Here is a 25,532-nt window from a genome sequence, read left to right on the forward strand (position 1 = left end):
GTTGAGGATAGGGGGGAGTATTTGCACGGCCGGATAAAAAACGTACCCGATTTAATCTGGTTACTACTCCTGCCCAGTAACTAGAATATGCATATAATTGTTTGTTTTGGATAGAAAACACCCTAAAGTTTCTAAAACAGTTTGAATGGTGTCTGTGAGTATAACAGAACTCAAATGGCAGGCCAAAACCTGAGAAGATTCCATGCAGGAAGTGGCCTGTCTGACAAGTTGTGTTTCGTCTTGGCTCTTTTTATTGAAGACTGAGGATCTTTGCTCTAACGTGACACTTCCTACGGCTCCCATAGGCTCTCAGAGCCCGGGAAAAAGCTGAACGATATCGAGGCAGCCTCTGGCTGAAACACATTATCGCTTTTGGCAAGTGGCCGATCAGAGTACTATGGGCTTAGGCGCGTGCCTGAGTCGACCGAATGCTTTATTTTCTTTCGTCTGCGTACCTAAACGCAGATTCCCGGTCGGAATATTATCGCTTTTTTATGAGAAAAATGGCATAAATATTGATTTTAAACAGCGGTTGACATGCTTCGAAGTACGGTAATGGAATATTTAGAATTTTGTCACGAATTGCGCCATGCTCGTCACCCTTATTTACCCTTTCGGATAGTGTCTTGAACACACGAACAAAACGCCGCTGTTTGGATACAACTATGGATTATTTTGAACCAAACCAACATTTGTTATTGAAGTAGAAGTCCTGGGAGTGCATTCTGACTAAGAACACCAAAGGTAATAACATTTTTCTTATAGTAAAGCTGACTTTGGTGAGTGCTAAACTTGCTGGGTGTCTAAATAGCTAGCCCTGTGATGCTATTAAAATAATTGTTATGCTTTTTGTGAACGTTTATCGTGAGTAATTTAGTAAATTCACCGGCAGTGTTCGGTGGGAATGCTAGTCACATGCTAGTCACATGCTAATGTAAAAAGCTGGTTTTTGATATAAATATGAACTTGATTGAACAAAAAATGCATGTATTGTATAACATAATGTCCTAGGGTTGTCATCTGATGAAGATCATCAAAGGTTAGTGCTGCATTTAGCTGTGGTTTGGGTTTATGTGACATTATATGCTAGCTTGAAAAATGGGTGTCTGATTATTTCTGGCTGGGTACTCTGCTGACATAATCTAATGTTTTGCTTTCATTGTAAAGCCTTTTTGAAATCGGACAGTGTGGTTAGATTAACGAGAGTCTTGTCTTTAAAATGGTGTAAAATAGTTATATGTTTGAAAAATTGAAGTTTTTGCATTTTTGAGGTTTTTGAATAACGCGCCACGGGATTACACTGGCTGTTACGTAGGTGGGACGATTTGGTGCCACCTACCCTAGAGAGGTTAAGAAAAGCCACGTTCGACAGGATTACCAACAGACTAACCAGATCAAATAGAAAGAAGCCTTCTATATGGCAGACAAATCCGAACTCCTCTCTTGGCATGTCCAGCCCACTCATCTTAGCCAATCATGGCTAGTGGGAAGGTTGCTGACTTTTTCTGTGGCTTAACCAACAGGGCTTGTAATTAACTATTTTATTTGTATTTACAGATGGCATGAAAGTTCATATGTTCGAGAAGGCATATCTGCTCCCAAAAAACGCATTTTGAAAAACAAAAAAACCAAAAAAAATCAATTCATTCAACGGCTCCTCTATGAAGTTGTAACTTGCGAAATATGCCTAGTTTACTGAATCGGGTCATACATATCTATTTTCTAAAAAGGTGTGTGTGTGTGTGTGTGTGTGTGTATTTGCAAAAAAATATATGCGGGATCGGATTGTAACTTCGGATTGTAACTTCCAACAATGTATCTGCAATATTAAAGCTGATCTACCTCCTAAAATAAACAAACTTATAGGATATTAAATTAGCCAGAAGTTTAGTATTTGGTCCTATATTCCTTGCACATGATGACTACATCAAGCTTGTTTATCTACAAAGTCGTTGGATGTATTTGCGTCATACGTGGTCGGACGACATGGTTACTGATGCCTTGTTTTGGTTATGTTTTGCCAAATAGTAACTAAATGATAGTTGCAGTCATTTTCTTCCTAAATGAGTAGATAATGTTTCTGAACACTTCTACATTGAACAAAAATATAAACGCAACGTTTCATGAGCTCAAATGAAAGATCCCATAAATGTTCTGTACGCACATTTCATCTCTCATTTTGCGCACAAATTAGTTTAGTGGGCATTTATCCTTCACCAAGATGAAGGCTAATCCATCCACCTGACAGGTGTGGCATATCAAGAATCTTATCAAACAGTATGATCATTACACAGGTGCATCTTCTGCTGGGGACAATAGAAGGCCACTCTAAAATGTTTGTTTTTTTTGTCACACAAACTAAGGGCTGTTTGATAGTCGGAGTTATTCACACGAGATTTCCCGGGTTCTTATGCTTTATTGCTTAATCCAATGTAAAAAACACAATTTAAAATATTGGCACATAAAACCAAATCCAGCTGGTGAGTCACATAGGGCTAAGATTGATTCATACTACACTGGCTCCGACGCTCGTCTTATGTGGCAGGGCTTGCAAACTATTACAGACTACAAAGGGAAGCACAGCCGCGAGCTGCCCAGTGACACGAGCCTACCAGACGAGCTAAATCACTTCTATGCTCGCTTCGAGGCAAGCAACACTGAGGCATGCATGAGAGCATCAGCTGTTCCGGACAACTGTGTGATTACGCTCACCGTAGCCAATGTGAGTAAGACCTTTAAACAGGTCAACATAAACAAGGCTGCGGGGCCAGACGGATTACCAGGACGTGTGCTCCGGGCATGTGCTGACCAACTGGCAGTTGTCTTCACTGACATTTTCAACATGTCCCTGATTGAGTCTGTAATACCAACATGTTTCAAGCAAACCACCATAATCCCTGTGCCCAAGAACACAAAGGCAACCTGCCTAAATGACTAGACCCGTAGTAGCACTCACGTCCGTAGCCATGAAGTGCTTTGAAAGGCTAGTAATGGATCACATCAACACCATTATCCCAGAAACCCTGGACCCACTCCAATTTGTATACCGCCCAAACAGATCCACAGATGATGCAATCTCTACTGCACTCCACACTGCCCTTTCCCACCTGAACAAAAAGAACACTTATGTGAGAATGCTATTCATTGACTACAGCTCAGCGTTCAACACCATAGTGCCCTCAAAGCTCATCGCTAAGGATCCTGGGACTAAACACCTCCCTCTGCAACTGGATCCTGGACTTCCTGACAGGCCACCCCCATGTGATGAGGGTAGGTAGCAACACATCTGCCACGCTGATCCTCAACACTGGAGCTCTCCAGGGGTGCGTGCTCAGTCCCCTCCTGTACTCCCTGTTCACCCACAACTGCATGGCCAGGCACGACTCCAACACCATCATTAAGTTTGCAGACGACACAACAGTGGTAGGCCTGATCACCGACAACGACGAGACAGCCTATAGGGAGGAGGTCAGAGACCTGGCCGGGTGGTACCAGAATAACAACTTGTCCCTCAACGTAACCAAGATTAAGGAGATGATTGTGGACTACAGGAAAAGGAGGACCGAGCGCGCCCCCATTCTCATTCACACCAGGACAGTCATGAAGAGAGCACGACAAAGCCTATTCACCCTCAGGAAACTAAAAAGATTTGGCATGGGTCCTGAGATCCTCAAAAGGTTCTACAGCTGCAACATCGAGAGCATCCTGACTGGTTGCATCACTGCCTGGTACGGCAATTGCTCTGCCTCCGACTGCAAGGCACTAGAGGGTAGTGCGTACGGCCCAGTACATCACGGTGGCTAAGCTGCCTGCCATCCAGGACCTCTACACCAGGCGGTGTCAGAGGAAGGCCATACAAATTGTCAAAGACCCCAGCCACAGACTGTTCTCTCTACTACCGGAGTGCCAAGTCTAGGACAAAAAGGCTTCTCAACAGTTTTTACCCCCAAGCCATAAGGCTCCTGAACAGGTAATCAAATGGCTACCCGGACTATTTGCATTGTGTGCCCCCCCAACCACTTTTACACTGCTGCTACTCTGTTTATCATATATGCATAGTCAATTTAACTACACATTCATGTACATATGTACATACTACCTCAATTGGCCCGACCAACCAGTGCTCCCGCACATTGGCTAACTGGCCAATCTGCATTGTCGCGCCACCCACCACCCGCCAACCCCTCTGTTACATTACTGCTACTCTCTGTTCATCATATATGCATAGTCACTTTAACCATATCTTCATGTACATACTACCTCAATCAGCCTGACTAACCGGTGTCTGTATGTAGCCTCGCTACTTTTATAGCCTCGCTACTGTTTTTCACTGTCGTTTTTATTTCTTTACTTACCTATTGTTCACCCAATACCTTTTTTGCACTATTGGTTAGAGCCTGTAAGTAAGCATTTCACTTTAAGGTCTACACCTATTGTATTCGGCCCACGTGACAAATAACCTTTGATTTGATATTTCCTGTATTACCCTCCAACCCTAATCACCCCCCCCCCCCCCCAATTGGAGCAAACTAGTGAACATCAACGGTTAGGCCTGTATTTCCAGCTTATACGTACTACATACATTTTATGGACACAGTCTATTTTACAATAGTTTTATTTTGTATGTTTTTAACTCGTCCTTCTTCTACCCTCACCCTCTCCCACATGATGTCCATCCGGTTTGATTTGTAATTTGTCAAATCTTTCAAACTGTGCTCTTTCAAAAAAATAGTACAGGCATAGTATGTTTTACATTAGTTATCTTGTTATTAGTCCCACCCTTCAACACTCCCACCTATCTCTTAACACCATCCATCTCTTAACACCATCCATATTGGATTTCTATTTGCCATATGTTTTTCAACTGTTTGTTTCACAAAAGTTCGTAACCTTTCTATTCTCATTATTTACAATGTGTAGAAACACTGTTGAAGCACCTTTGGAAGCGATTACACCAGAGTCTTCTGGATATGATGCTACAAGCTTGGCACACCTGTATTTGGGGAATTTCTCCTGTTCTTCTATGCAGATCCTCTCAAGCTCTGTCAGGTTGGATGGGGAGCATCGCTGCACAGCTATTTTCAGGTCTCTCCAGAGATGTTCGATTGGGTTCAAGTCCGGGCTTGGGGTGGGCCACTCAAGGACATTCAGAGACTTGTTCCGAAGCCATTCCTGCGTTGTCTTGGCTGTGTGCTTAGTGTCGTCCTGTTAGAAGGTGAACCTTTACACTAGTCTGAGGTCCTGAGCGTTCTGGAGCAGCTTTTCATCAAGGATCTCTGTACTTTGCTCCGTTCATCTTTGCCTCGACCCTGACTAGTCTCCCTGCCACTGAAAAACATTCCCACAGCATGATACTACCACCACCATGCTTCATCGTAGGGATGGTGCCAGGTTTCCTCCAGACGAGATGCTTGGCATTCAGGCCAAGGAGTTCAATCTTGGTTTCATCAGACCAGATAATCTTGTTTCACATGGTCTGAGTCTTTAGGTGCCTTATGGCAAACTTCAAGTGGGTTGTCGGCTGCCTTCTCCCGAGGAGTGGCTTCCGTCTGGCCACTCCACCATAAAGGGCTGATTGGTGGTGTGCTGCAGAAATGGTTGTCCTTCTGGAAGTTTCTCCCATCGCCACAGAGGAACACTAGGGCTCTGCCAGAGTGACCATCAGGTCTTGGTCACCTCCATGACCAAGGCCCTTCTCCCCCGATTACTCAGTTTGGCTGGGCGGCCAGAAAACATTTTCCATTTAAAAATGGAGGCCCCTTCAATGCTGTTGAACATGTTTGGTACCCTTCCTCAGATGTGTGCCTCGACACAATCATGTCTCAGAGCTCTACGGACAATTCCTTCAACCTCATGGCTTGGATTTTGCTCTGACATGCACTGTCAACTGTGGGACCAGATATAGACAGGTGTGTGCCTTTCCAAATCATGACCATTTAATTGAATTTACCACAGGTGGACTCCAATCAACATGTAGAAACATCAAGGACAATCAATGGAAACAAGATGCAACTAAGCTCAATTTCGAGTCTCATAGCAAAGGGGCTGAATACTTATGTAAATAATTTCTAAAAACCTGTTTTCGCTTTGTCATTATGGGGTATTGTGTGTAGATTGTGGCTACTTTGAAGAACCTCAAATATATTCCATATGTGTTATTTCTAGTTTATGTTTTCACTATTACTCTACAATGTAGAAAACGGTACAAATAAAGAAAAACCCTGGAATGAGTATGTGTCCAAACTTTTGACTGGTACTGTTAAGTTTTTCCAGCAGCAGACTACGATCAATAATGTCAAAAGCCGAATTGAGGTCGAACAACCCCCCCCAATCTGTCATCAATTTCTCTGCCAATTGTCAGTCCTTTGTGTAAGTGCTGTACTTGTTGAATGTCCTTCCCTATAAGTGTGTTGAAAGTCTGTGGTCAATGTGTTTACTGTAAAACAGCATTGTATCTGCTCAAACTATTTTTTCCAAAAGGGTTGGGACCAGGCTGTTTGGTCGTCTATTTGAGCCAGTGAAGGGGGATTTACTATTCTTAGGTTGCGGAATGACTTCTTCTACCTTCCTGGCCTGAGGGCACACACACGTTCTAGTAGGCTTAAATTGAAGATATGGCAAATAGGAGTGGAAACATCGTCCGCTATTACCCTCAGTCATTTTCCATCCAAGTTGTCAGACCCCGGTGGCTTGTCATTGTTGGACAATTTTTTCACCTCTTTTTTCACCGGAATTCAAAATTACAATAATTGTCTTTCATAATTTGGTAATTCGTAAAGTATTCAAACCCCTTGACTTTTTCCACATTTTGTTACGTTACAGCCTTATTCTAAAATGGATTAAATAAATCTACACACAAAACGCCATAATGACAAAGTGGAAACAGGTTTTTAGAAATGTTTTCAAATGTATAAAAAAAAAACTGAAAACCTTTACATAAGTATTCAGACCCTTTGCTATGAGACGATTTCCTTGGTAGGCGAGTTCCAGGTAGCACAGGCCATTAGGATAGGGACAGATCCTAAAAAGGCGTGGAAACATCCATCAGGCCAATCGTAGATATGCTAACCCAATACAAAATGAAAATTGCCTTGTTTACAACAGGGTAGGAAATTGAAGAACACCCCTTTCTCTATTAATGAACAATTTCCTCATGAAATAGAGGAGAGGCGACGTGCCCTGTACCCCACTTTCAAAAGGCTTCGAGCAGAGAAGCAGAATGTTCGTCTAGCGATTCATAAATATGTAAATAATCAAATGTTCAAGGACTTGAAGATTACGTGGCTGTGAGTGATAGCTACCTCCTGTTGAAGTAGTCCCCGATACATAGTTGCACCGCACAAATACGGATTAATATTTTTTTTTTTTTACAAAAACTATATTTTTTTGCATGAACAACTTTATTTTGTTTTTATTCATGCATTATGGAACCGTAGACTATGTGGGCTTAAAATAAGGTTGGAATTATGGTAATGCAGAATGGGTACGATGAACTTCCTTTTTTCTATTTAGGCAATATGGAACTTGACTATATGGACGTAATATCAGGTTTTGATTTAGCGGAAGGCGAGGAAGGGTAAGGCTGACCTTTTTCTTTATGATTTATGCATTTAATTTGAAGATGGTATTTCTAATGTACAAAGTAAGTTTTTTTTTTTACTATGATGTGTCCTAATTGTAGAGGTCGGGTATATTATGATACATCTTCATATTTATTAAGTTTTATTATAGGGCTAGGATAAAGGTTTTTATATAATTAAAAACCTGCCTAGGTTCTCTATTGGAATAGGCCTACACGATCCTAAAAGAATTGGCATTACCCTTTTACATTTAAAAAAATATATCTGAATATAAAAACATTTAAAGGACGATTATTCTTCAATACACACCGGCAAATGGATGGATGAGGTATTGTCAACAGGGTTGTTGTCTAGTGTGTGGGGGCTGGTTAACACTGGGATAAAGGGATTCAAGTGGAAGAGACAGATATATTATATATATTTCTATATAAGCTATTTAAGCTACGTTATATATTCTTGATCCTAATGATATAGGCCTAGGTTTAAAACAGCCGAGGTGATAAAGCAACGACCCTGGAATAAAAAAACGTGTAGGGTGGAGAGTTGTGGGTTCGATTCCCACGGGGGGCCAGTAGGAAAAAATAAAAAATAAAAAATAAAAGTATGAAATGAAATGTATGCATTCACTACTGTAAGTCGCTCTGGATAAGAGCGTCTGCTAAATTACTGAAATGTAATGTAATGTAAAATGAGAGAGGGTTGGTTTTACAGGTTTACTCGCTCCGGATTGTCAGTACTACATGTGTTCTTGGCAGTTGTGCAGTGGCCGTGTCGGAATCGATCGTGAGTTTGAACTTGAGTATGCCTTCCCATAAGGGAGTGCCTGCGGTCGGCTCTGGCACAGCCATGGCACGATACAACAGGATATAATGTGACGCCTAAGACAAATTTTTACTTTAAGTTATTAGCAGCCGTTCCATTTTCCTTCTTCCTTTTTTTGTCAAAATATAACAGGATATAATGAGAATGAAATATGTCTTGCATGTAATGGACATAAAAAAGGACTGGTTTTGCGATATATTTAGGTTGCTTGCTCTCTCTTTTTTTACGTCAAGCTGAATCCAATGAACTGAGCAGGCTGGGCTGACATGCTTATAGCCTTGCTAGGACTTTCAAATATGAACATGCATGTATAAGATTGTGCTGTTATTATTAATCTACTATTATTACAATTGTTTTTCAGGACTGTTTTCCATGTTATTTGTTTAGTTCTCTTAGGCATCCTCACAGATAATTATGTTATCATGGGACTGCCAATATTTCCCTCTGGCCAACGCCAATTGGTGGCCAACTGTTTGCCTTAGGACGTAAAGGTGCGTCATGAGTCAGGGAAGTGGTCTGATGGTCTTAGTGACAACAGACCAAGATATGCGGGGAGGTTTTAGTGGGTGGAATATTAGGACAACTGGAGGTTTACAGTTTCAGCTACAGTATGCTTAACAGCGCAAATTATTATGGTACAGCTATGTGGACACTTAATCATCATGGTGCTTTTTAATGGTAAGTTTACAAACATTGGTTGTGTTAAGTATAATTGAAACTTGGGTATCATTATGGTATGTGGGGAAATAAGTACAGCCATTACAATATAATTGTAATGGCTTAACAGATCATACATTTTTTTTCTTTTTCTCTTTTAGGCATGTAAAAATGTAATATCTATTGTTTACAGGAAACTCATTCTACAAATATGGATGAGATTATGTGGAAAAATGACTGGGAGAGAGACATTTTTGTCATGGTCAAACAAACTCAAAGGGGGTGATTATATTTATGAATACAAATTTTGATCCGATTGTACAAACAGATCCGCAAGGAAGATGGATTATTTTAAATATTATATTGGACCAAAAACAGATCTGGCTAATTATTCTATATGGCCCAAATAATGATGATCCACACTTTGTGAAAAATATATATAATAATGTATTGAACTCACAAGCAATGAAATAATCTTTTATTATGGTGGGAGATTCTAATACGGTTTTAAGTACCTCGATGGATCGTAAAGGAAATCCCTCTACAAACTATCACCCTCAAGCACTTAAGGAGATCACGAAGATCATGGATACATTACAACTAGTTCATATATGGAGGCTGAAAAACCCTGACCTAGTGATGTATACATGGAGGAGGCTTAAATCAAGCTAGCTGTCTTGATTACTTCCTAGTCTTGTTCTTGCTGGCATCAAAAGTTTAAAAAAGTATTTAATTGGCCTCCATATAACTCTTACAGAATTACCACGCGGACAGGGATATAGGAAATTTAATCAAAGCCTATTGGATGACAATTTGTTCTGAACTAAGACAAAATAATTCATATTTGACTTTTTTTGTACAACATAGGTACAGCAGAACCCCTTATTGTATGGGACACTTTCAAATCTACTGTTAGAGGCCATTCAATACAATATTCATCATTAAAACAAAAGCAGTTTAGGTCAAATGAGAATAGACTAATGAAATAAATAGAGGAAGTAACAGTGCAGGTAGATGGTACTGGAAACTGTACTATAGGAGGTACAAAATAGTTTAGAGGAAAAACTAAAAGAAATGGAGGTACTTCTTCAAGAACGATCAAGTGTAATGTATTACAAAAATAAAGTGAATTGGATGGAAAATGGGGACAAATGCAGAACATTTTTCTTGAATCTTCAAGACAGAATTCTACCAAAAAGAATTGACAGAAACTCGTTACAAATGGAGTTATCCATGATTTACCAAATTATATTTTGAAAGAGGAAGCAAAATATTTTAAAGCATGTTTTTTCAGTCTCCTCCATTTCCACTGAATGATGTAAGGATTTCTTTCCTAATAATAATAATAATAATAATAAATAACGTAAAATTAACACCTTTACAGAAAGACTGTTGTGAAGGCCAAGTTACAGAAGAGGAAGATGTAATCAAAGATCCATTATTAGCATATTTTAATTACTCTTATAAAAATGGTGGACTTTCAGGTACTCAACAAGGTCTGATTTCATTACTACTAAAACAGGACCCAGGTGGTAAGTACAAAGATCCAGTCCATTTATAAAACTGGAGGCCTCTTACACTTCAATGTTGTGATGCGAAAACCCAGGTGAAATGCATAGCATATAGAATAAAAAAGGTTATACAAGATATTGTTCATTCTGATCAGACATGTTTTTTTTACCTGGATGATACATTGGAGATAATATACGACAATTACTTAAAACAATTGAACATTAATAAACATCAAAGATACCAGGCCTGGTCTTCAGAGCATATTTTTAAAAGGCGTTTGATAAAGTACGAAAAATATAACAGACTGGGACAAAGGTTCACCTTCCAACAGGACAATGACCCTATGCACACAGCCAAGACAACATAGGAGTGGCTTTGTGACAAGTCTCTGAATGGCCTTGAATGGCCCAGCCAGAGCCCGATAAAACATCTCCGGAGAGACCAGAAAATAGTGCAGCAACGCTCCCCATCCAACATGACAGATTTAGATGATCTGCAGAGAAGAATGGGAGAAGCTCCCCAAATACAGGTGTGCCAAGCTTGTAGCTTCATACCCAAGAAGACTCGAGGCTGTAATCGCTGCCACAGGTGCTTCAACAAAGTACTGAGTAAAGGGTCTTAATACTTATGTAAATGTAATATTACAGTTATTTTTTAAATTAGAAATTAGCAAAAAAAATGCTTTGCGATTATGGTATTGTGTGTGTAAAAAACAAAATGTTATCAATTTTAGAATAAAGTTGCAACCTAACAAAATGTAGAAAAAGTCAAGGGCTCTGAATACTTTCCGAAGGAACTCTAGAGCATTTGTGCCAAATCGCATCTGGTCTAAGTGGGGGTTGTAACCAATAGGGTCCATCTGCGATGTCATCTCTCAAAGCAGTCAAACCTGTGTCTCGTTACCTTGCTATGGGGCGGCACGTAGCCTTGAGGTTAGAGGGGCAGGCCTTTGAACCCTGGGTCTCATGGGAAAAATCTGGTGGATGTGAATCGGCAACTGGAGGGTTGCTGGTATCCAATTCTAGATTTAATCTCCTGCCGTTGTGCCCTTGAGCAAGGCACAAGCACAAAAAGGTTTCAAGAAGTAATCTTTATCTCAGGGGAGTGTAAAACAAGGTTCCTCAACACGCAGGTGAGGTTCACCAAACTACACAAACTTTTGACCACCCCCTCCTAGCAGACACCCATCCGGGCACAGACTGGATTGAAAACGAGCTCTCAAGCTACGTTAAGTTACTCATCCTGATACACAGCCTGTTGTGTGTATGGCGTGTCAGGGTTTGGGTACTGTGACATCAAAAAGACAAGTTCCAGTTGTACAATGGCCAAGTAAAGAAGTGTTATATTGGTATTTTGAAAATCTCTTTCCACTAATGTCTAGACCTGTTTCATCTATAATCAAGTAAAGTGTTACCTGAGGGTGTGTTTCTATGATTGTGCATTTGTGTACATTTCAGTGTGTGCTTGTGAGTTTCTATGTTTGAGTATTCAGTTACTTTAGGTGTGTGGTGTGTGTGTCTATGACTGTGCACATTTCAATGTGTGCTTGCGAGTGTGTTTATATAGAAGTATTCCGGTATGATGTGCATGAGTTTGTAACTGATAACATAACAACCACCGGATAATGTAATAACTTATTACATAAAAAAAAAACTGTCAAGTCTGACAATTTAGAAAAGTTACTACTTTAACCGTTGTCTCACACACACACACACACACACACACACACACACACACACACACACACACACACACACACACACACACACACACCTGCTAGCCAGCAGCGGATAGCCAGGAAGTGGTGTTTGAGGAGCTCGGGTGTGATCGCTCTGAGGTGGGCTGGTTCTACATCACTGGTGTTGCCATAGTCCACAAAATACACCCGGGCTTTACTGCCAGCCCACACACCCTGCACCATACCACGGTACCATGCCCCATCACCTGTGGAGGGAGAGCACACACACCAGTATTAATGACTACATTCCCTGCACCAGTGGGAGTAAGAGAGAGGGCCTACGACCCCATATAGTATGATAGATATTCAGTTAGAGTGGCGTTTGATACATCTGGTAGTTTTTTCTTACCAGAGAACAGAGCGCAGCAGGGCTCACCCACACGAGGATTGAAAGGGGTGATGTCTGCCTCACAGTAACGCTTCAGCTCAGCCCCCAGCTCCGCTAGAACCTGCAGGTCTTACAACACAAACATAACGCTGATGAAGCAATGTCAATTACAGTGAAAACAGGGAATGTAACATATAAAAAGGTGAATATAACATGTGTACCATAGTTAACCGTTTCTAACATTCAACAATTTCAAAGACTTTACTGAGTGTTCATATAGGGAAATCAGTAAATTGAAATGAATTCATTAGGCCCTAATCTATGGATTTCACAACTGGAAATACAGAACTGCATCTGTTGGTCACATAACTTTAAAAAAAATAATAAAAAAAAAAGGTAGGGGAGTAGATCAGAAAACTGCCCATACCATAACACCACCAAAACCATGGGCACTCTACTTACAATGTTGAAATCAGCAAACCGCTCGCCCACACAAAGCCATACACAGTGTCTGCTATCTGCCCAGTATAGTTGAAACCGTGATACATCCGTGAAGAGCACACTTCTCCACCGTACCAGTGGTCATCGAAGGTGAGCATTTCCCACTGAAGTCAGTTACGACGCCGAACTGAAGTCAAGTCGGCCTTCCCTGTGGCTCAGTTGGTAGAGCATGGTGTTTGCAACGCCAGGGTTGTGGGTTCGATTCCCACGGGGGGCCAGTACAAAAAAAATGCATGAAATGTATGCATTCACTACTGTAAGTCGCTCTGGATAAGAGCGTCTGCTAAATGACTAAAATGTAAATGTAAGTCAAGACCCTGGTGAGGACGACGAGCAAGCTTCCCTGAGACGGTTTCTGACATTTAGCACAGAAATTCTTCGGTTGTGCAAATGCACAGTTTAATCTGCTGTCCTGGTGGCTGGTCTCAGAATATAGCGCAGATGAAGCCAGTCCAGGTCTTACACATCCGGCGTGGTTACACATGGTCTGCGGATGTGAGGCCGGTTGGACGTACTGCCAAATATTTTAAAACGACATTGGAGGCAGCTTATGGTAGAGAAATTACCATTTAATTATCTGGCAACAGCTCTGGTGGACATTCCTGCAGTCAGCATGCCAATTGCACGCTCCCTCAAAACTTGAGACATCTGTGGCATTGTGTTGTGTGACAAAACTGCACATTTTAGGGTGGCCTTTTATTGTCCACAGCACAAGGTGCACCTGTGTAATCAATGATCATGCTGTTTAATCAGCTTCTTGATATGCCACACCAGTCAGGTGGATGGATTATCTTGGCAAAGGAGAAATGCTCACTAACAGGGATGTAAACAAATTTGTGCACAAAATTTGAGAGAAATAAGCTTTTTGCGAGTATAGAACATGTCAGGGATCTTTTATTTCAGCTCATGAAAAGCTTGTGAGCAACACTTCACATGTTGCTTTTATACTTATGTTCAGTGTACATTGCAATTGTATTGGTGTGGTATAGAAGCAAAGTTTTAACTCAACATATCATCACTTAAGAAACAATATGTCAATGGAAATGCATTCTGAGGTGAGGCTCCCTTATTCTTTTAGTTTTTACCCCTTCTACTCCATTACGTGGTATCCAATTGGTAGTTACAGTCTTGTCTCATCGCTGCAACTCCCGTACGGAGAGGCGAAGGTTGAGCGCTGTGCGTCCTCCGAAACACAGCCACACCATTTGGGTCGGAAGAAACACCGTGCACCTGGCAACCGTGTCAACGTGCACTGCGCCTGGCCTGCCACAGGAGTCGCTAGTGCGAGATGGGTCAAGGACATACCTGCCGGCCAAACCCTCCCCTAACCCGGACGACGCTGGGCCAATTGTGTGCCGCCCCATGGGTCTTCCGGTCGCGGCCGGCTGCGACAGAGCCTGAACTCGATCCAAGAATCTCCAGTGACACAGCTATCAAAAATCGGTCACATTCACATTGTTAGCAGATGTTAATGCTGAGTGCAGTGAAAATCTTGTGCTTCTAGTTCCGACAGCGCAGTATTATCTAACAAGTAATCAAACAAATTCACAACGACTACCTTATACACAAATGTAAAGGGATGAATAAGAATATGTACATATAAATATATGGATGAGCCATGGCCGTGCGGCATAGGCAAGATGCAGTAGATGGTATAGAATACAGAATATAAATATATGAGATGAGTAATGTAGGATATGTAGACGACATTAAAGTGCCGTGATTTAAAGTGACTAGTGATACATTTTATAAATGGATTTAATAAAGGTATTAAAGATGTCAAGAAATTTGAGTCTGTATGTTGGCAGCAGCCACTCTATTTTAGTGACGGCTGTTTAACAGTCTGATGGCCTTGAGATAGAAAAACATCTGTCTCTCGGTCCCAGCTATGACGTACCTGTACTGACCTAACCTTCTGGATGATTTGGGGGTGAACAGGCAGTGGCTCAGGTAGTAGTTGTCCTTGATGATCATTCTTGTCCTTCCTGTGACATCATGTGCTGTAGATATTCTAGAGGGCAGGTAGTTTGCCCCCGGTGATCCGTTGTGCAGACCTCACTACCCTCTGGAGAGCCTTGCGGGTGTGGGCAGAGCAGTTGCCGTACCAGGCGGTGATACAGCCCGACAGGATGCTCTCGATTGTGCAGCTGTAAAAGTTGAGTGTTTATGGTAACAAGCCAAATTTCTTCATCATCCTGAGGTTGAAGAGGCTCTGTTGCGCCTTCTTCACCACACTGTCTGTGTGGGTGGACCATTTCAGTTTGTCCGTGATGTATACGCTGAGGAACTTTCCACCTTCTCCACTACTGTCCCGTCAATGTGGATGGGGGGGTGCTCCCTCTGCTGTTTCCTGAAGTCCACGATCTCCTTTCTTTTGTTGACGTTGAGTGAGGTTGTTTTCCTGACACCACACTCCGAGGGCCCTCACCACCTCCCTGTAGGCAGTCTCATCGTTGTTGGTAATCAAGCCTACCACTGTAGTGTCGTCTGCAAACTTGATGAGATGGAGTCGTGCTTGGCCACGCAGTCATGGGTGAACAGGGAGTACAGGAGAGGGCTGAGAACACACCCTTGTGGGGCCCGTGTTGAGGGTCAGCGGGGTGGAAATGTTGTTTCCTACCCTCGCCACATGGGGCGGCCCGTCAGAAAGTCCAGGACCCAGTTGCACAGGGCGGGGTCGAGACCCAGGGTCTCAAGCTTAATGATGAGCTTGGGGGGCACAATGGTGTTAAATGCTGAGCTGTAGTCAATGAACAGCATTCTTACATAGGTATTCCTCGTCCAGATGGAATAGGGCAGTGTGCAATGTGTTGGCGATTGAGTCATCTGTGGACCTATTGGGGCGGTAAGCAAATTGAAGTGGGTCTAGGGTGTCAGGTAGGGTGGAGGTGATATGATCCTTGACTAGTTTCTCAAAGCACTTCATGATGACAGAAGTGAATCCTATAGGGCGATAGTCATTTAGTTCAGTTACCTTAGCTTTCTTGGGAACAGGAACAATGGTGGCCATCTTGAAGCATGTGGGCACAGCAGACTGGGATAGGGATTGATTGAATGTCTGTAAACACACCAGCCAGCTGATCTGCGCATGCTCTGAGAACGCGGCTAGGGATGCCGTCTGGGCCGGCAGCCTTGCGAGGGTTAACACATTTAAATGTTTTACTCACATTGGCTGCGGTGAAGGAGAGCCCACAGGCTTTGGTAGCGGGCCGTGTCAGTGGCACTGTATTGTCCTCAAAGCGAGCAAAGACGTCGTTTCATTTGTCTGTGAGCAAGACGTCGATGTTTGTGACGGGGCTGGTTTTCTTTTTGTAATCCGTGATTGACTGTAGACCCTGCCACATAGATCTCGTGTTTGAGCCGATGAATTGCAACTCCACTTTGTATCTATACTGACGCTTTGCTCTTTTGATTGCCTTGGAGGAAATAGCTACACTGTTTGTATTCGGTCATGTTTCCAGTCGCCTTGCAATGATTAAAAGAGGTGACTCGCGCAATGATGCCATCAATCCAGTTTCTGGTTAGGGAAGGTTTAGTAGCCACAGTGGGTAAAACATCACCGATGCACTTCTTAACCTCTCTAGGGGATGGGGGACGAAATCATCCCACACTATTCAACAGCCAGTGACAAATCAAATTTAAAACCACAAAATGTCATAATTCAAAGTTCTCAAACATAGGACTATCTTACAGATACACTTCTCCTGAATCGAACCACGCTGTCCGATTTCCAAAAGGCTTTACAGCAAAAGCAAAACATTAGATTATGTTAGGAGAGTACATGGACACACAAAAAAACAAAGCCATTTCCAAGCAACTAGCATGCATCACAAATACCCAAAACACAGCTAAATGCAGCACTAACCTTTGATCTTCATCAGATGACACTCCTAGGACATTATGTTATGCAATACATGCATGTTTTGTTCAATCAAGTTCATATTTATATCAAAAAACAGCTTTTTACATTACCATGTGATGTTCAAAACTAGCATACCCACCGAAAACTTCCGGTGAATTTACTAAATTACTCACGATAAACGTTAACAAAATACATAAATTATTTTAAGAATTATAGATACAGAACTCCTTTATGCAATCGCTATGTCCGATTTTAACATAGCTTTTCGGTGAATGCACATTTTGCAATATTCTGAGTACATAGCTTGGCCATCATGGCTAGCCATTCTGACATCCGCCAACTTCGGGGTCACCTAAACTCAGAATTACTATTAGAAAAATTGGATTACCTTTGCTGTTCTTTGTCAGAATGCACTTCCAGGACTTCTACTTCAACACCAATGTTGTTTTGGTTCCAAATAATCCATAGTTATATCCAAATACCGCCGTTTTGTTCATATGTTCAGGTAACTATCCAAACTGTGACGCACGAGCGCATTGTGAAAAAAAATTCAAAATATTCCATTACCGTACTTAGAAGCATGTCAAACGTAGTTTGAAATCAATTTATGCTACTTTTCTCGTAGAATAGCGATAATATTCCAACCGGGCAACGTTGTACTCATTCAAAGACTGAAAGAAAAAAATGGAGAATTCTCGTGAACACGCATCTCCAGTCTCACTGTCCCCAGGCTGACCACTTACAAACTCTGCTGCTGTACTTTGCCCAGAGACAGCAGACACCCCATTTCACTTTCTGGTGGCTTTAGAGAGCCAATGGAAGCCTTAGAAAGTGCCACGTTACAGCACAGATGCTGTAATTTCGATAGAGATGCAACAGAAGGACAACAAATTGTCAGACAGGGCACTTCCTGCATGGAATCTTCTCAGGTTTTGGCCTGCCATATGAGTTATGTTATACTCACAGACACCATTCAAATAGTTTTAGAAACTGTAGTGTTTTCTATCCAAATCTACTGATTATATGCATATTCTAGTTTCTGGGCAGTAGTAATAACCAGATTAAATCGGGTACGTTTTTTATCCGGCCGCGCAAATACTGCCCCCTACCCCCAACAGGTTAACAAACTATAGTTTTGGCAAGTTGGTTAGGACATCTACTTTGTGCACGACAAGTAATTTTCCCAACAATTGTTTACAGACAGATTATTTCACTTGTAATTCACCGTATCACAATTCCAGTGGGTCAGACGTTTACATACAAAGTTGACTGCCTTTAAACAGCTTGGAATATTTCTGAAAATGTTGTTATGGCTTTAAAAGCTTCTGATGGGCCAATTGACATCATTTGAGTCAATTGGAGGTGTACCTGTGGATGTATTTTAAGGCCTACCTTCAAACTCAGTGCCTCTTTGCTTGACATCATGGGAAAATCAAAAGAAATCAGCCAAGAAAAAGTGGAGACCTCCACAAGTCTGGTTCATCCTTGGGAGCAATGTCCAAATGCCTGAAGGTACCACTTTCATCTGTATAAACACCATGGTACTACGCAGCTGTCATACCGCTCAGGAAGGAGACACGTTCTGTCTCCTAGAGACGGACGTACTTCGGTGCGAAAAGTGCAAAGAACACCATCCCAACCGTGAAGCACGGGGGTGGCAGCATCATATTGTGGAGGTGCTTTGCTGCAGGAGGGACTGGTGCACTTCACAAAATAGATGGCATCATGAGTGAGAAAATGATGTGGATATATTGAAGCAACATCCCAAGACATCAGTCAGCAAGTTAAAGCTTGGTCGCAAATGGGTCTGCCAAATGGACAATGATCCCAAGCATACTTCCAAAGTTGTGGCAAAATGGCTTAAGGACAACAGAGTCAATGTATTGGAGTGGCCATCACAAAGCCCTGACCTCAACCCTATAGAAAATTTGTGCACATTGCCCTATCCCACCTGGACAAGAGGAAGAAAAAGCATGTGCGAGCAAGGAGGCCTACAAACCTGACTCAGTTACACCAGCTCTGTCAGGAGGAATGGGCCAAAATTCACCCAACTTATTGTGGGAAGCTTGTGGAAGGCTACCCAAAAGGTTTGACCCAAGTTAAACAAATTAAAGGCAATGCTACCAAATACTAATTGAGCGTATGTAAACTTCTGACCCACTGGGAATGTGACTAAGGTGTATGTAAACTTTGACTTCAACTGTATACCAGTCCACGTGATCGAAGCAATCTTGAAGCGTGGAATCCGATTGGTCAGACCAGCGTTGGATAGACCTGTGCACGGGCGTTTCCTGTTTTAGTTTCTGTCTATAGGCTGTGAGCAACAAAATGGAGTCATGGTCAGATTTGCCGACGGGAGGCCTTTGTATGCATTGCGGAAGTTAGAGAAGTAATGGTCCAGAATGCTATCAGCCCGTGTCACACATTCAATATGCTGATATAATTTAGGAAGCCCTGTTCTCAGATTAGCTTTGTTAAAATCCCCAGCTATAATAAATGCAGCCTCAGCATGTATGGTTTCCAGCTTACATAGCTAGCACTGCCTTAGACCACTGCGCCACTCGGGAGACCTAGGCTCCCTTATTCTTATCTAGTAAAATCTCACTCCTACTGTGAGATGTTTAGAATGCCTGTACCTTCTTGGTTATATTTGTAGCAGTAGAACTCTCCAGGATTCTCCATCATACTGACCACCAGTGCCACCATCTGGCCCTCAGTAGGAAGCTCAGCATATGTCCACTGCAGCTTCTCTGCCACAGCAGGCTTGGCCACTGCAGGACAAAGAAATGGAATAGCAAAGGTGAGATACTCCAATACAACTGTAAGGCCCTTTTTCTTAGAAGAACAGTATACAAATGCAAGATATCATTGTGGACACGCTTCAAAACTAGCAAAGTTCACCTAGCTTTGATCAATGGCCTTTTCAACAACATTGCATAGTGTCAATAGTTTGGCATGAAGGCTATCTATAGCCTGTCTAGCCAACCAGTTTGTTGTAGCAAAGCCTATCACATTCTTGTTTCATACACAATGTGCAGGGACATGCAGCAGGTATCAGTTAGTTGCTTTCTCAAATGGGAGCCATACATTCATCAGAATTTCACTCAGCTTGACCTGGCTGATAGCAACAGTATCTAAGGGGAACAGGAAGGGTCACTTCTTAGACCTGGCAACTTTGAAGAATCTCTATGAGTATCTCTTCAGCGTGGCGGCAGAGCCCACGGCTCCCACAACAACGCGTGTGCAGTCACCACACATGTGGAAACAAACATGTAAATGCACCTTTTTTAGCCCAATAATGATGTCGGCATAAGACTGCAGTTAAGAATGTTGGGGCAGTAACTGAAAGGTCGCTAGGTCCAATCCCCGAGCCGACTAGATGAAAAATCTGACGATGTGTTCTTGAGCAAGGCATTTAACCCTAATTACTCGTGTAAGTCGCTCTGGACAAAAGCGTCTGCTAAATGAATAATCAAATGTAAATGTAGGAATTGTAGGCTATAGACTTATGGGCACAACGAGAAATATACACGTTTCAACGTACAATCAGGGTTCTCCTTAGGTTATTCTGAGGTGATGCTGATGTAGGCCTATGTTCAAGTTCGAGTGTTTAGCATTTTTCAAAACACCCGTTACTGCCATTTCCTGAAACCTAGATCTTGGGATGGGCAGTATATAGTATTTTACTATATACTGGTGTTGATCTACACACCAGTGTGGATTTTTATTGTACCTTCTATAATGGTAAGTGTGCTTGCTGAAAGCAAGACCACTCTAGCACTCTTGCGTATTATCAGGTGTGCTTGCTGAAAGCCAAGCACAACTTTAGAAATTGTTCATATTATTGGGGTTTCAGCAGCGAAGCCAGTGAAACCCAACTGTATAAGTTGGTGAATACTTTTTCCAGTTCCATCAATTTGATTAATAAAATGCCAATTCCCTTAACCTGTTCCGGCTGGGGGTTCCACTAGCGGAACGTTTCGACAACATCCGGTGAAATTGCAGAGCACGAAATTCCCAAAAAAGTATTATTTGAAATATTTAACTTTCATACAAATCACAAGTGCAATACACCAAATTAAAGCTTAACTTCTTGTTAATCTAGCCACCGTGTCAGATTTCAAAAAGGCTTTACGGCGAAAGCAAACCATGCGATTATCTGAGGACAGCACCCCATCAAACAAACACATGACAATCATATTTCAACCCGCCAGGCGCGACACAAAACTCAGAAATAACGATATAATTCATGCCTTACCTTTGAAGAGCTTCTTCTGTTGGCATTCCAAGATGTCCCATAAACATCACAAATGGTCCTTTTGTTCGATTAATTCCGTCGTTATATCTCCAAAATGTCCATTTATTTGGCGCGTTTAATTGAGAAAAACACCGGTTCCAACTCGCCCAACATGACTACCATTTATCTAATAAGTTTCCTGTAATCTTGGTCCAAATATTTCAAACAACTTTCCTAATCCAACTTTAGGTATTTTAAAACGTAAATAATCTATATAATTTAAGACGGAATACACTGTGTTCAATTGCGGCTAAAATGAATGTGGAGCGAGTTCAGGTCGCGCGCCTCCAAAAAAAAAAAGTACACTAGGCTGGACCCTTGTTCTGAAAAGCCGTACTTCTTCATTTCTCTAAAGAAAAACACCAACCAATTTCTACAGACTGTTTACATCTAGTGGAAGCAATAGGAACTGCAACCAAGTGCCACAAAAATCTAGGTTTCCATAGAAACCTAATTGAAAACACAGTGAACTCAAAAGAGAATGCCAAGAATGTGCAAAGCTGTCATCAAGGTAAAGGGTGGCTACTTTGAAGAACCTCAAATATATTTTGATTTGTTTAACACCTTTTTGTTTACTACATGATTCCATATGTTATTTCATAGTTTTATTTTGTACCTATTATTCAACAATGAAAATAGTAAATATAAAGTAAAACCCTTGAATGAGTAGGTGTGCCCAAACTTTTGATGGTTACTATATATAGATATTCCACACATCCCGCACATCCAGCGAAAAATCCTATCACCATTTGCATAACAAAATTTGATATCAATTTTTTTTTCAAATATAGGACTATTTTATATTGTTTTATAGATATACCTCTCCTGAATCGAACCACGTTGTCCGATTTCAAAAAGGCTTTACAGCAAAAGCAAAACATTAGATTATGTTAGAGTATATCGTAAAAGTAGCCACATAGCCATTTTCCGACCAACCACATGCATCACAAATAACCAAAAAACAGCTAAATGCAGCACTAACCTTTTACAATCGTCATCAGATGACACTCCTAGGACATCATGTTACACAATACATGCATTCTTTTGTTCAATAAAGTTCATATTTATATATAAAAACAGCATTTTACATCGGCGCGTGACGTTGACTATTTTCCCTCAAATGCATCCGGTGAAACAGCGCTACAATTTACAAAATTACTATTCGAAAACATTTTTCAAATGTAATATTGTCATTCTAAGATTTATAGATGAATATCTCTTGAAAGCACCTGCAATGCCAGATTTAAAAATAACTTTACTGGGTAATCACACTTAGCGATAAAAGGGGATGCGATACTCAGAAAATAGGCTAGCAATACAGGTCAGCGCCATCTTGGAACAATCGCATATCAAATCTAGTCTTGTATACTATTGTCAATAATCGCTTACCTTTGATTATCTTCATCAGAAGGCACTTCCAGGAATCCCAGGTCCACAACAAATGTACTTTCGTTCGAAAAAGTTAATCCTTTATGTCTTCTTGTTAGCGCGTTCTGAAGGCTGCACCAAAAGTACCGTCGTGCGCGGGACTCCTCTCTTACCAAAATGGATTAAAAAAAAAAAAATTAAGTTCGTTCAAACATGTCAAACGTTGTATAACAAATCTTTAGGGCCTTTTTCAACCAGAGCTCCAATAACATTCAACGGGGACGATTGCATTGTCTTTCAAAACGTTTCGAAAGGGGAGGGTAGCCAGGGGCGCTGGCGTCATAATGGTGATGGCCCTCTCCATGTGACCACTTTCCACAGACTCATTCTGTCAGTTCACAGTAGAAGGCTCAAACCACTTTGTAAAGACTGGGGACATCTAGTGGAAGCAATAGGAAGTGCTCAATGAACCATAGCTCACAGTGTGATTTTATAGGGAAAGTGATGAAGTTGAGTCCGCAATTCAGAATTCCACATCCTGTTACGATCTGTCTCGGGGTTTTGACTGCCATGAGTTCTGTTATACTCACAGACACCATTCAAACAGTTTTAGAAACTTTAGGGTGTTTTCTATCCACAAGTATTAATTATATGCATATCCTAGCTTCTGCGTTTGAGTAGGAGGCCGTTTAAAATGGGCACAATTTTTTTTCTAAAATCGCTGTAGCGCCCCCTATCCTAGGCGACCGTCAAGAGGTTAACCCTCCATTTGGCAAATCTAACCATAACTCTATCCTCCTGATTTCTGCTTACAAGCAAAAACAGGAAGTACCAGTGACTCACAATGCGGTAGAGGCCCAATGAAGCAAATGCTAAGCTATAGGACTCTTTTCCTATCACAGACCAGAATATGTTCCGGGATTTATTTGATGGCATTGAGGAGTTTACCACATCAGTCAGTGGCTTCCTTAAGAAATGCATCGACAATCTCATCCCAAAGTGCCCGTACGTACATACAGTGCATTCGGCAAGTATTCAGACCACTTCCCATTTTGTTAAGTTACTTATTCTAAAATGCATTAAATAAAATATTTTCCCTCATCTACACACAATACCCCATATTGACAAAGCGAAAACAGGTTAAGATATTTTGCAAATGTATTAACATTTAAAACAGAAATACCTTAGTTGCATAAGTATTCAGACTCTTTGCTATGAGACTGAGAAAGTGTATTTATTATGGATCCCCAATTAGCTGCTGCCAAGGCAAAATGAAGGCAGTTACAACATTTAAAAAAATATTACAATACATTCATTACAAAACTCACAACACTAAGTGTGTGCCCTCAAGCCCATACTCCACTACCACATATCTACAACACAAAATCCATGTGTACGTGTGTATAGTATGTCATCGTGTGTGTATGTATGTGTCTGTGCCTATGTTTGTGTTGCTTCATAGTCCCTGCTGTTCCATAAGGTGCATTTATATCTGTTTTTAAAATCGGATTTTACCGCTTGCATCAGTTACCTGATATGGAATAAAGTTCCATGTAGACATGGCTCTATGTAGTACTGTGCGCCTCCCATAGTCTGTTCTGGAGTTGGGGACTGTGAAGAGACCTCTGGTGGCATTTGTGGGGTTTGCATGGGTATCTGCGCTGTGTGCCAATATTTTAAACAGATAGCTCTGTGCTTTCAACATGTGAATACCTCTCACAAATACAAGTAGTGATGAAGTCAATCTCTCTTCCACTGAGCCAGGAGAGAGATTGACATGCATATTATATAATATTATTATAATGTTAGCGCTCTGTGTACATCCAAGGGCCAGCAGTGCTGCCCTGTTCTGAGCATATTGCAATTTTTCTAAGTCCCCTTTGTGGCACCTGACCACACATCTAAACAGTAGCCCAGGTGCAACAAAATAAGGGCCTGTAGGACCTGCCTTGTTGATAGTGCTGTTATGACGGTAAAGCAGCACTTATTTACGGACAGACGCCGCATCTTAGCTACTGTTGTATCAATAGGTTTTGACCATGGTAGGTTGACTGATCACCTGAACCAGGTTGCAAGCACTGGTTACAGTTTGAAGCTTTTTCATGAGTGGGTAGCTTCATGAAAGACAGTTAATATTTATATCACCCAGAAAATATACCTCTGTTTATATCACATACATTATCAAGCATTTCACACATTATCCAGACACTGACTGTTAGCACTTTGTGGTCTATAGCAGCTTCCCACAAGAATGGGCTTTAGGTGAGGCAGATGGACCTGTAGACATATTACTTCAACAGTAATTAACATTATCCAGACACTGACTGTTAGCACTTGGTGGTCTATAGCAGCTTCCCACAAGAATGGGCTTTAGGTGAGGCAGATGGACCTGTAGACATATTACTTCAACAGTATTTAACATTATCCAGACACTGACTGTTAGCACTTGGTGGTCTATAGCAGCTTCCCACCAGAATGGGCTTTAGGTGAGGCAGATGAACCTGTAGCCATATTACTTCAACAGTATTTAACATGAGATCCTCTCTAATCCTTACAGGAATGTGGTTCTGAATATAAACAGCAACACCACCACTGGCCTTTATCTTTCCTGTAAATGTTATAACCTTGTCAAAGGTAATGTCTAAGTGAGTTTCAGAGATAGTAAGAATATGCCATCTGTTACTAGCAAGTTATGTATTTCATGAACCTTGTTTTTTTAACATATGTTATCATGGGCTAGTTGGTGCACTTTTCTGGGATGCTTGCTAGTTTTCATTGCTTTACTGCGAAGCTTAGCAGAAGTAGACATTCTAATGTTATTTATGTTCATGCCAGGTGAGCTGCACACAGTGGACTTCTACTTGGGC

At 41.5% G+C, this 25,532-nt stretch overlaps 1 protein-coding gene across 5 annotated transcripts in view; it reads right to left on the reverse strand.

The window, feature by feature from the left end:
• The window catches only part of tdrd1 (tudor domain containing 1), a 99,398-nt gene that overhangs the window by 19,735 nt on the left and 54,131 nt on the right, over positions 1 to 25,532 (reverse strand). For all 5 annotated transcript variants that reach the window (XM_014157066.3, XM_014157068.3, XM_014157065.3 and 2 more), the window contains 3 exons: positions 19,637 to 19,771; positions 12,659 to 12,766; positions 12,345 to 12,515 (listed from right to left, as the gene is read on the reverse strand). In XM_014157066.3, the coding sequence (XP_014012541.3) occupies positions 12,345 to 12,515; positions 12,659 to 12,766; positions 19,637 to 19,771 (414 nt within the window). The remainder of the gene's footprint in view (positions 1 to 12,344; positions 12,516 to 12,658; positions 12,767 to 19,636; positions 19,772 to 25,532) is intronic.

This window comes from Salmo salar, chromosome 19 (assembly GCF_965601325.2).
Source record: "Salmo salar chromosome 19, fSalSal1, whole genome shotgun sequence".
In the NCBI taxonomy this organism is placed as follows: Eukaryota; Metazoa; Chordata; class Actinopteri; order Salmoniformes; family Salmonidae; genus Salmo; species Salmo salar.